This window comes from Poecilia reticulata, chromosome 11 (genome assembly GCF_904066995.2).
Source record: "Poecilia reticulata chromosome 11, P_reticulata-male-v2, whole genome shotgun sequence".
In the NCBI taxonomy this organism is placed as follows: domain Eukaryota; kingdom Metazoa; phylum Chordata; class Actinopteri; order Cyprinodontiformes; family Poeciliidae; genus Poecilia; species Poecilia reticulata.
The window spans coordinates 28,514,073-28,526,438 of NC_088840.1; the positions used below are offsets into that span (position 1 = coordinate 28,514,073).

Consider the following 12,366-nt stretch of genomic DNA (forward strand, 5'->3'; position numbering starts at 1 on the left):
CTACTGCAGTGTTATGAAAACGAGACGCACTCATTGTTTGATTGGTCTTAATGTTGACTTGAATTGTCTATTTGTGCTTTTATTTATTAAGTCAAATAATTGATGTTCCACTGCTGCCACACATTTACACTAATCACTGGCTTAATTTTGGACGGAGAAAAAAAATCCAGAATTTACTAATTTGCACAAAAAAAAATTGAAATATTTTACAAATTTTTTTTTTGTTGAACTATTAAATCAGTGGTCCCAAACTACGGCCCGCGGGCCGGATCCGGCCCACCTCCACGTTTGGTCCGGCCCCTTGAACAATACCAGATTCAGATTTTTTTTTCATATATTGTATTTTCCGGTTTATATGTGGTATAAACCCCCCGGTTCAACCACCAGGGGGCTCTTTAGCAGGAGGTGTGTCCTGTAAACTATGGGCGCATTGCTGCCATCTGTTGGACTTTTATGTTATTTAATCAGTACAGTTGAACAGTTGTTATGAACAGGTCGATTTTTTTCCGAAGCAATGCCTGTAAGTAGCAACTTATACTTCAAAACGAGCCTATATATGAGGAATTCATATATTAAAGTTACTTTCTCAATATATACTAGTCAGTCCCAGTGACCGTTTCACTAACGGTTTTTGCCCTTGTGCTTTCTGGGTAAAAATCAATCGAGAAACGCGCATCCCTCCTCCGCCCCCCCACCCCCCTCCCGCTGAACAGTCTCAACCTTCAACCCCCCCCCCTCTCCCCCCCCCCATCCTATGTGGCCCTCACAGGAAAAAGTTTGGGGACCCCTGTATTAATTAGATCCTTAAATATCAATAAGGGATCAGAAATTCATTACAATTATTTTTCAGAGAGGAGATATAAAAAAAAGCAAGAATTAAACTATTACGAACATAAGCATGAAATTAAATATTTGAGTGAAATTAGCCTGTAAATATGTGTAAAATATTTGTTTTGGGGGGTCAGTGTCCAGATACTGAGCAGTTAGACGTAATAATGTGGGATGTAGTGACCCCTAGCGGCGCAGCTTGGAATTCACGATTTTTGTCTTTTTAATCCATAAAAAAAAATAAATAAATAAAAAAAATAAATAAATATATATATATATATATATATATATATATATATATATATATATATATATATATATATATATTTAAGGAAAATAAGTAAATTTTATTATTTTTAAGTATTAGGTTTTAACTTTAAAGACATGTAGGGAACTTAAATCGTTGTTTAGTGTAGGATTTAGTTTACTTCATGTTTTCCTCTCCGTGGATTTGAGAAGTGAGGTCTGTTTCCGCTCTGAAACCACGTCCGCATTTCACGCTGCTGGTTTTGGCTTTGTGGTCGAACTGGTCTGGATCGGATATGACGTCAGCGGTTTCGGTTTCGTCCCACTGTCAAGTCGCCCAGGACTGGAGCAATGAAGTAAAGAGAAGTCAAATTTACAGTAAGTTTCAGCTTCTCCAGATGTTTTTAGCTCTCAGTCTGAATGCTAAAGCTGCTAGCCACCAGACTGAATTACACAGGAATAAATAACATCACGGTCTGTTTGTCACGTCTGTGGGAAATTTTTTTATTTCCCATTGTGTCTATAGATATACATAACATTTTTAATTCCTATATTTAAGGTTCTTGTTGGTCGGTTTCTGAGTTTTGGTCCAGAAAGAGCCAAACACACACACAGCTGACAGGAAGTTTCACTTTTGTTGACTCGTTCAAACTGAAGGAAATAAACAAAAGATGTTGGTATAAAAGATGAGAAAAGTCAGAAAACAGAAGCTGAGAGTGAAAAGCAAGTTATTATCTCTGCTTCTGCAGGGATTAATTACCTGGTCACGTGATCACCTCCGTTTGTTCAGGTGTGTGTGTGTGTGTGTGTGTGTGTGTGTGTGTGTGTGTGTGTGTGTGTGTGTGTGTGTGTGTGTGTGTGTGTGTGTGAAGGTTAGGCTTTAAGAAAAACCACAGATATAGAAACTTCTGCACCAAAAGTGGTGGAAATTAAATTAATACGGGGTTCCAAGTGGGACAAAATTCCCAGATCACATCCTGATCCGACTGTTTTCCCTGCAGTTTTTATCAGCAGATTCATTGAAAAGTGATCAGATTTATCTGATCGCTGCCATTAATTTATAGATTTCAGCTCTGAGAAAATGAAAAGTTGTCCTGCAGAACCAGAACAACGTGACGAAGCAGGACCAAAGTTTCTTAATTATCTCCAGGATTGCAGCTGGGAGGGAACCACTCAGTTTATTTTCCCTGAGTTAAACTTTAGATGGGTCTTATGGGGCAGTAACCCAGGGCAACATGCTCTTTTGGGATGGGGCGCCCAGCCAAAAAAAGTTTTTTGTGTATACTCTGCATGTTTGTAAACATTTCACCTCGTATTAATGCATCTTCTGCTACAAATGGTCGAGCATTCACTAAAATGCTGTTACTGCAATAAAATGTTTATTTTATGTTTTTAAAAAAGGAATTTAATTATTTATTTAAATCTTTTTATGTATTTGTATCTTTCAGTAAAAGCCTTATGTGGTTGAAAGAAAAATCAGCAGAATGACATTTTCTTAATCGATTAATCATCAGAATAATTACTAGAGTAGTTATTTAATATTCAGAATAACAAAGCAATATTCGATTAATTGTCAAAATAATCAGTAGAATAATGAATTAATCACAGGGACAATCAGCATAATTAAGCATCAGGATAGTCAGTCATTACGATAATGGATTAATCATCAATAATCAATAGAATAATCAGTCATCAGAATACTCAATAGCATAATCGTTTTATCATTAGAATAATCAATTAATCGGGAGAATAATAAACAAAAAATAATCAAATGCACAAGCGATTAATCTATAGGATAGTCAATCAATCGTCAGGATAATTGATCGTTAAACTAATCGTTAGTTGCAGCCATGAACGTCGTTAAATGTTGTTTTGTTTGTTTCTGTAGATGGATTTCCCGGTGGAGGCCACGGTTCTCATCGACCGGTTCCAGGATGAGCGGGAGGCCCGGCGGCTCCTCCAGTCGTACGGCTTTAAGGTGACGGATCTGGACCGAGGTCGGGTCCGGGTAGCGGGTTTGTTCCATAACCTCGAAGCAGTGAAGGCCCGTTTGGAGCGGCTCACTGAGGCGACGCCGCGCTCCTCCTCGGATCTGCCGTCCGCTTCCTCCGGAGCGATTTCAAAGCACAGCCGGAATAACGCAGATCCAGGTTCCATACAGAGACGTTCTGCCTCTCTGGGGCCCAGAACCTCCTCCGGTCCAAAGCGCCAGGCGCCGGATTATCGGACTCCAGGCGCGGTGATTATGATCGACTCTGATGTCTACATGTACGCCAAGCTGTTCAGGAAGCAGCAGCTGGACGACATCCTGACCCGGCAAGATGTCCAACATGACGTGAAGGCAGAGGAAGAAAACACCATCATCACCCTGCAGGGTCCAGACTCCGGGTCGGTGTCCGGAAACCTGCAGCACCTCCTGGACGGGCTGCGCAGAACCCTCCGGACCCAGGAAGTCCTTCTGTCGGACCTCAGCGCCGACGGAAAACACCTTCTCGGCAGAATCCGAGAAAAGAACAAGTCCTTGAATTCAGTTCTGGTGCTTGAGAAGAACGACAGACTCCACCTGGTCGGCCCGTCCAAAGAGAGTTACGACCTGAAGCAGAGCCTTCAGGGGGGCCCAGTCGACCAATCAGGAGCCAGAGGACGGCCGGCCGATCGGCCCAGGAGAGAGAGGAGCCGATCGGTGCCAACCAGGAGTCAGAGGAGTCCAGCGGCTGGCGGGGAGTTTTCCTCAAGGAGGGGCAGCGGACAGGAAGCGCCAACAGGACGAAGCCTGTCGGAGTCCCGCGCAAAACAGGAAGAAGAAAAACACGGAAGAAAACACAACCATGTCCAGACTGCAGAAGGCCGAAACAGAGGCGGAATAATTCAGACTGTGAAAAAAGCTGTAACAACTGTGTTTAAAAAAAAGAAAAAAAAGGACAAATAATCATTTCTACAAATCGATTAATCAACCTTGCACTGAAATGATCCCAATTCACATTTCAGGATTAATTATGATCTTAAATATCCTGAAACTCGCTGCAATAAGACATTAAATTAATGTAGCTGAGATTAAACTGCAGGAATCAAAGTTTGATCAGTTTTTAAAATAATTTTAGGGATGCAACTAACTATTATTTTAGTAATCGATTATTCTAACGATTAATCGGATAAACAAAATGCACAAACTTTTTATCTTTTTCATACAACATAAGAAATTCATTAAAAGATGCAAATAAACAACTAATGAAATTCTTTTTTCAGAACCAGGTGAAGCTAAAACTACTTTAGTTCTGGGTGAAAGGAGAAGGTTTTTCATCTTAAATGCAAAATTTATACAAGTTTTTTGTTTAGTTTTGGCTTCATTTCTGCTCTGACTCTGTTGTTGTTTCAGAAAAAGTCCTTTTTAACTCTAGTTAATGTTTAATGAATTGCTAAATTAGTTTATCATAATTTAAGTATTTGATTAATTATGATTAATCGTGATTAACCGATTAATCGTTTCAGCCCTAAATGATTTTTTCTAAAACTTATTTAGAATTTCTTGAATCTATTTTAAATCAAAAGCACAAATCCAACAACAGCCCAGGATAAAGGAGAGTTTTAACGAAACGAAGGAATTTATTCGCATAAAGTTTGAAGATCTTTGTCATTTCTGTTGTTTCGTAGCGGAATATTTGCACTAACCTGGTTTAAAACACTGAGACTGTAAAACACTGATGGAAGGAGCTGCTGTGAAATAAAACAGATTTCCTCTGATTGCCTCTGACGTCGTTAATGTTGCTGCAACACCTGAGTGTGACTCGGTGACGTGGACGGAGCGCCAGGCGGGGAAGCGGGAAGAGGAAGCGACCCAGAGGAAGTTTGAATGGAGGATCTGAAAGGCAGCTGAGGTTACACAACGGCCGCTCGTTTCACTGAAAGCACGTCTGGTTCCAGAGGAGCGCCGCGAATCGCCGGGAACGAGATGGACGCTGCGGAGACGGTAGGTGTCCTTCAGTCTGTCAGAACCGTTCAGGTTCGGTTCGTCTGAGTCAGCAGAACTCGGGGCGGTTCAGAAGTCAGACAAACTGAACCGCTTCAGTTTGTCTGATTCACAGCAAGTCTGACTAATCTGAGCCAAAAGTTCAGCCTGCATCACGCAGAAGAGACATTTTCATCTTTTTATAATCGTTTTATTACGTTTTTACCATATTTGCAACATTTCACGGGTCATTTCTGGGTTGTTTATTATTGTCATTAAGGTCTTGCCATAAACAGTTATTGTCACTAGTGTCTTCCCATATTTCTTCATTCCTTTGTGTTTAGTTTCTTTTAGGCTTTTCCATTTTTTTCTTTTTAATTCTCTAAGTTTACCTCCATCTGTTTCCTGGCTGCACAGCGAGCGAATCCGACCCAAATCCGATTTTATGTTACCGATATCCGATGTTTTCACAGCATCCCGAACGACCCAGTTCTGATTGGATCCAGCCCAGTTTTCAGTTTGGATTATTTTAGGTGAAAATAAATTCGATATTTGAAGCGTCTGAATGGTTCAGCTGTTAGCTGTTCGGTCTTCTTTCTTAATCCTAATCCACACATAACCGGAGATTTGGGAAAACTGATCTATTTTTTTTGTGGTCTAGCCATTCATTCACACCGAAAATGTGGTTTAATTTCACTAAAAATGATTGTTTATATATATATATAAATGCTGAACAAAGTGAAGATTTCAGTGCTTAATTTTCAGTCACAGGTTATTCTTTGGTTAAAAATTGCTTAATTTGCTGAAACATTCCTGGAAAAGACAGACTACCCTCTTGAAACTTTCTGAATATTTTCCTGAAAAATACAAGTTAAACTTTTCAAAACTTCCAGAATATTTGGTTTATCGCTTAAACAGTATTTTTATTGACGTAATCCATTTAACTCAAACCAATATTACCTGATTAATCCTAGATTTCCGATGCTTTCTATAATAAAACATACTTTAATAATGTTTTTGTATAATTTTGTAAATACTTCAACATGCATGTCCTCTTGTACCCACCAGAGGGCGCTGCAGTCTAACTTTCCTCCTGTTAAAAAGTGTTTCTGACACATTTTAGTTCATATTTGGAGCTGAAGGGTCCGCGGTGCCTCCCCAGTAGATAAATATTCTCCTCCCAGGATCATCTGACGGTCAAACTGTCAGATTTTTGCCCGAATCCGGTTTAATCTGAAGTTCTCCTCTTTAAAAGCTCGACCCTGGAAAAACCCAGATCTGAGTCACTCGCAGCATCGCTCCTGTCTGGGCTTGAAGAGATGGGAACGAACTGCAGAGACACGTTGGACCTGCAAAGACTCGGCCGAGACGTAGAGGAGATAAACTGGAGCTCAGACTCATAATCACTTCATCTGTGAAGGGATGAACTTCATCCTCTCGATGTTTTTATCAGGTTTCCTCCGTTGCCAAATAACCGAAGGCTTGGGACCAGAGAAAAACTGAAACTGGAAATCTTGTTTTATTTCTTTAAGTTTTAATTTTCCAATAAAATCCACTTTAGAAAATGAAAACATGATTTGTTTGTAGATCATGTTGGTTTCAGACAGAAACCACCGGGGAGAATCGCCAGGCTCACAATGGAAAGGCAGCTAGCAGCTCTGCAGACCCCACACATGCTGGACATGCTGTGCTCAAAGTTTCTTATTTAGTTTCTTGAGTGAAGCTAAATAAGGATATTCATCCTAACTTTTTGTTAAAAAGTATTAATTAATTCTTAAAATATTAAATCTGACTGACCCAAATTAATATTTTTTATAAATTTAATTTGGAAACAAAAAAAGAAATAAAGAAAAGAAGCTGACTGAGTCAAGTCGTACAAATTAAACGTGATTCCAATAAATGCTTGAAATCAGTAGAAATTAACTTATTGTATTATTTTATAATAACTTTGGTCTTGAGCTAAAACAGAAACGTTTCTAATGGTTTAATGTGAGAATAAATGCTGGCGGGTTGAATTTTTCGTGGTTTGACTCGAACTCTGACCTACCAGTTCTTGTAAAGAATGAACCTGCCTAGATTAACATTTCCTTTCTGGTCATGAGAAACCGTATCTGTGGCATCAGAACCTGCCCAGCCCGGTTCTGCTCTGACTCACACACTTCTGGAGCAAAAATTCAACGTATTTATACTCAAAAGTAAAAAGTGGCCGTCCAATAAATCACTCAAATAAGAGTAAAAACGTATTTGGTAAAAAGTGCAGAGTACCTGATCAAAATAAAAATCACACAATCAGTAAAAGCAAAGAGGAAATGTTGTTATTTTAAGGATGAAAAATACAATTATTCATATAAGTAACAAATAAAAAAAAACATGAAAATGTTTCCAAATCAGTTTTTTTCCATATAAAACTTAAAGAAAAGCTGGTGTGTGTCTGTGTTTGGTGAATTTTTGGTTAAAACATGTTTGGTTTCCATTCAGTGGGTAGAAAATTCAGAAATTTTACACAAGTCAGAGTAGAGATACTTGATAATAAAAGTACAGCAAAGTAAAAAATACTCCTCAAAGTACATTTGTTCAGAAGGTAAATGTGGTTAGTTGGGTTTAATCTCTGGTTTCTCTGGATGAAACTCATCGGTTTGAGTTTGTGGGAGTTTGAGTGAAGGTTTGACAGGAAGCGAGTCGGAGGAGGATGAGAGAGTTTGTAGCCAGACTGCAGCTCTCGCTGCGTTGCTGCCTGACAGCGTGACGTGTTGCAGCCTGCAGGCCGCAGCCGCGCAGCGTTCAGACAGTCTGACGCCACGCCTACAGCCGCCCCAGCCGGGACCCACAAGTCAAACTCACTTCTCTTTCTGCTTCCTCGAAGCAGCTCTCTTGCTGCCTCTCCCTGAGTTTCCCCCTCTCTCTCTCTCTCTCTGTGTGTGTGTGTGTGTTTCTCCTGGTGTGTTTGAGGAGCGCAGGCCGGGATGGCGGAGCTGGAGGGGCTGGAGTTTGGGAAGTCGGACTTCGTGCTGCTGGATGAGGTGACGATGGAGCAGTTCATGGAGAACCTGAAGCTGAGGTGAGGACGTCAGGTGTCAGCGGTGACTCCTGACTCTGAAATTAAAATGATTTCTCTATTTTTAAGGTAAAATGATCAAACCTGCTGGTCTTACGGACACAGCTGGAGGCCTGAGAGTCATTTCTGGGTTTTTGTCAGAGTCTGAGTGACGTCTGCTTCTTGTTTCCCGCTCCGTTTGTCAATCTTCACCTCTCAGCTGAAGCCTCTGAATGGATATTGTTAGCGTACCTGGAAACCTTCATTTGGTTACTTTACCCACTTTAAACAGGCTATGAAATTATAGTTTGATGAAAATTTTCACTTATTTTGTTTTAATTCATTCTTTTGCCAAATTAATAACATCCAATAATACCTAAACTCTAAATTTACCCCTCTGTTAGCTTCAGAGGAGCCATTTTAAACCATAAAGTTTGTTATTTTTGTAACAAAATAATAATAAAGCAGATATTCTAGACCAAATTAAGAAGACGTTATTTATCTGTAAAACAATTGGCACTAAAACGTGAAAAAGCATCAACCGGGATGCTTACAGGTATCTGTCAGAGGGCCACAAATGGCCCCCGGGCCGCAGTTTGGACACCCCTGTTCTTTACTAGTGCCGCTCGAGGTGGCAGCATCATGTTTTTTGGTTAAACTCTTCAGCTGGATGGATTTTTGCTCCCATTTCCAACCAGTTGCTGTGATGCGTAACCATGGCAACAAGTTATTGTTTTCACAGCCGGGAGCTGCTGATTAGCATCTCAAAAACTTGAGTAGCGACTAAACTACGACTTTGAGCAGTTGAAAATGAGGCTGAATGGATGCAGACAGGAAGTTGACAGCTTCTCTTCCATCCGTCACAACAGGAAACAGGAAGTCTTTGGGAAACAAAATGGATGAGCCTCAAAAATTCACCCAGGCAGAGTTTTACCTGCATTACGTCAGTCAAAGGAACTGCAGGATCTTATCCTCTCCTCTAACATCTCTGCCCAACTTTTTAACCAAACAGCCAGACGGATTTAAAGAGGAGTGGCAAAAGCAAACAGCGTGGATTAGCAGAGCTAGCTAACAGCTGATGTCGACATCCAGGACCTGTTACTGTGGGATATCGTCTCCGCTGCACACACACTGAGCTGCTAGCACACTGAGCTGCTAGCACACTGAGCTGCTAGCATGTGATGGTCATTAGACTTTTATACTGCAGCTGTCTTCAGTCAGATGCCTCTTTAGAGCCGCTGCAAGACTGACTGCTGCTGGAATCCTCCCTTTAACCCAGCAGTGTCTGTTCTGAAGAGGCGGCCGGGTTCTCCTGGGTTCTGCCGGGTAGTTCTGGTCAGGATGAGCGGCAAAATGAACAAACTGGGAAAAACAGTCAGGATTTTCCAGTGTTTTCTGTTCATGGTGCAGTTTTATCACTGAACAGAAGAAGAGTGGAGGAAAATAATCAGAGTTTGAAACCGACTTTTACTCTGTGTTGGAATCTGGGAGATTTTGGTTATTTTGTCATTATATTTTTCCAGATTTCTTTCATTTTCAGAATGATTTTGGTTCTGGTTTCTGCATTGGTCGGTTCTCCATGGTGTTCTTCCTTCCTCAGGGTTATTCCCCTGTTTGTTGACCAGATGATCTGTGAAGTATTGATGTTTAGTTCAAATGTAGCTTTACAACTGGGACTTAACACTTTGTGCCATTACTTTGCCCTGTTACGTTCACCCCTAACATGTTATTTACTGACCTGTTGGTCGTTTATAAGACAGACCAACACAACCTTGCTTTATTTTCCAAGTGGAAAAATAATAACATGTAGTTTTAAAACACAGTTTTCAAGTGTTTCTCTGATTCCCCTAAATAAAATTCACCCAAAACTATAAAAACTCAAAATCTTAACAAGTATTTTTACACTCAAAATAAGACAAAACTAACTTTCATGTAGCTTTTCAGCAACATTTAGGTTTAGGAGCTTGTTTTAAGTAAATAATTCCTTCATATCTATAAAAAGTATTTGCTCCATTTGCAGTTTATTTCACTTACTGCATGGGAAAAAAACTTGTGGAAAATATGTAAAAAAAATAATTTTAAAACTTTAAAATATATCAGCAATATTAGAGGCAACTCAAAGCAAGTATTTCATAAGAAAAAAAACTGTTATATCTGCTTAAAAATATCACAGCATGACAGATAAATCTAAAATATCGCAGTTTGGTTCAACTATTTAAAAAAAAATGTATTTCTCAGCATGAAAACATGATGATTTATTTCATCATCAGTTCACTGGAACAATGTTCAGATACCGGAAGCTTTAATAATCACACCGTTTGTCAGAAATGCATCAGTACTTCCTCAAATTTCTCGCAGATATTTTGGCTTTTTGAATGAATTTAGCTAATTAAGCTCCGTTTCAGCCTGCAGAGTTAGCAGAGCAGCAGAAAAGTCAGATATTGTGCCATTGGTGGTTTATTCGTAGTTTGTTCCTCACAGCTCAACAAACCCACAGTGAGCTGTGACTCTCTTCACACCGTGGCTTTCGTTTCCTGTCACTGGTGTACAAATACTTGTGTCACTTCCTGTCATCTTTGCATGACATCAAGGTGTGTGATGTTCTCTAGAGCGTGGGCGGTGGGACCGAAGCCACGGAGAAAATGAATGTTTGAGGGAAACCAGCAGGTGTGTCGCTGTTCATGAGGAGAGATGGTTTTTTCTCACTGTCTGAAGTTAAATCAGGCCAAACTTTTCTTGTTTGGGGTTAGTTAAAATGGCTATGCTAGCATAGATCAATGCTAGGATAGCCAATATATTTAGCATTCTGATCCACACCCCGGTCCAGCAGATGGCGGTAATGCACATCTAAACGTTGTTTACAAACCGCCAGAAAAAAAGAAGAAGCAGCAGCATTTATGGTTCTTATTTATGGCAGGCCAGGCCTGCCATAAATAAGGCTACACCGTATATGGCGGATAAACGGTTTTCCTGTTAGCACGTTTAGCAGCGAGTACGCGAGGATGATGGGTGGGTAGCGGTTCATTCCTTCAGGCGGTAATCTCAGGGAGGAGATCCATATTTTCTCAGATTATCTGTCTCATAATAGACTGTTACGACATGGTGATGGTTTCAACACACACACACACACACATATATATATATATATATATATATATATCAGTTGATTAATAATTGAACTCCAAAATGTACCTAAAACATATTTTTTATTTTAAATAATTTGAATCAGGTAAAGCTAAAACTGTAACGAGACTTTTTGGGTAGAACAGATTTACCGACAGATTTTTTTTTTTTTATCTTAAATGAAAAATGTTTGTACTTTTTGTACTGTTTTGGCTGAATTTGAGTCTAAACCTCAGTTAACTTAATTTAACGGCTTAATTAGTTCATGACTGTCAGAGGTGGCAAAGTGCCCAAACTTTTACTCAGGTAAGAGTAGAGATACTTTATAATAAAATTACTGAAATTAAAGGAAAAAGTACATTGTAGTTAAATATACTCCTAAAAGTAAATTGTTTTAAAAAAAACGTACTCAAGTAACTAACTAGTTACTACTCAACTTTGATGCTTAATCTCATTTATTGATTTATTTTATTCATTTTTTAAAATGTATTTCACCCATTTATTTACTTATTTAATTTTGGCTGAAATGGCTCTCCATAATCAGAAGGTTCTGAAGCCATGACATCATCAGCTGGGCTTCCCGCCGTCATTTAAAGAGACAGTAACCGTGTTTTGGTCTGCGGCGGCTCAGGTTCGAGAAGGGCCGGATCTACACCTACATCGGGGAAGTGGTAGTGTCCGTCAACCCGTACAGACAGATGGACATCTACGGCAAAGACGCCATCGACGCGTACCGCGGCAGGGAGCTGTACGAAAACCCGCCGCACCTGTACGCCGTGTCCGACGCCGCCTACAAGGCCATGAAGAGGCGGGCCAAAGACACCTGCATCGTCATCTCAGGTATTCCTGCAAACCCGCTGCACGCACGTCAACGTTTCCAGCCCCGAATTACATCTCTAAAGCGAAAAAAAATGTCATATTTTAACATTTTAATATAGGAAACTAGAGTTGGGAATTTATCGTATCTTTTTAGGGTGTTTATTTATTTATTTATTTTAGTTTAGTTTCACCTAAAAATGATCTAATCTTGGGCAATTGTTGACAAATTAGGCAAAATTTACGTTTCAAAATCTGATTTCTTTTTACAAGACAAAAAAATAAATTTTTTTGCACTGCGGGTCGACATCACCAATTTGAAAAAAAAAATTATAGGCCACATTTTTTCCATTTAAAAACTCAATATTTTCAT

General features: G+C 39.7%; 2 protein-coding genes across 5 annotated transcripts in view; both read left to right on the plus strand.

The window, feature by feature from the left end:
* The first annotated feature begins 1,172 nt into the window (after positions 1-1,172).
* rbm43 (RNA binding motif protein 43) lies at positions 1,173-4,815 on the plus strand. Its single transcript, XM_008422918.2, has 2 exons — positions 1,173-1,452; positions 2,963-4,815. Exon 2 carries the CDS (start codon positions 2,963-2,965, stop codon positions 4,001-4,003), a length of 1,041 nt encoding a protein of 346 aa, XP_008421140.1. The 5' UTR covers positions 1,173-1,452; the 3' UTR covers positions 4,004-4,815.
* A 71-nt stretch (positions 4,816-4,886) lies between these two features.
* The window catches only part of myo1g (myosin IG), a 42,933-nt gene continuing 35,453 nt past the window's right edge, over positions 4,887-12,366 (plus strand). The window contains exons 1-3 of one of the 4 annotated variants that reach the window (XM_081612405.1): positions 4,887-5,041; positions 7,978-8,078; positions 11,809-12,017. In XM_081612405.1, the coding sequence (XP_081468531.1) occupies positions 5,024-5,041; positions 7,978-8,078; positions 11,809-12,017 (328 nt within the window). In that variant the 5' untranslated portion in view covers positions 4,887-5,023. Of the gene's footprint in view, positions 5,042-7,691; positions 8,079-10,615; positions 10,722-10,990; positions 11,064-11,808; positions 12,018-12,366 lie in introns of those variants that run through there. The other 3 variants (XM_081612406.1, XM_081612407.1, XM_081612408.1) reach the window with 3 other exon arrangements.

Coding starts and splice junctions, on each gene's coding strand:
- rbm43 (XM_008422918.2), top strand. CDS start 2,963: ATGGATTTCCCGGTGGAGGCCACGGTTCTCATCGACCGGTTCCAGGAT.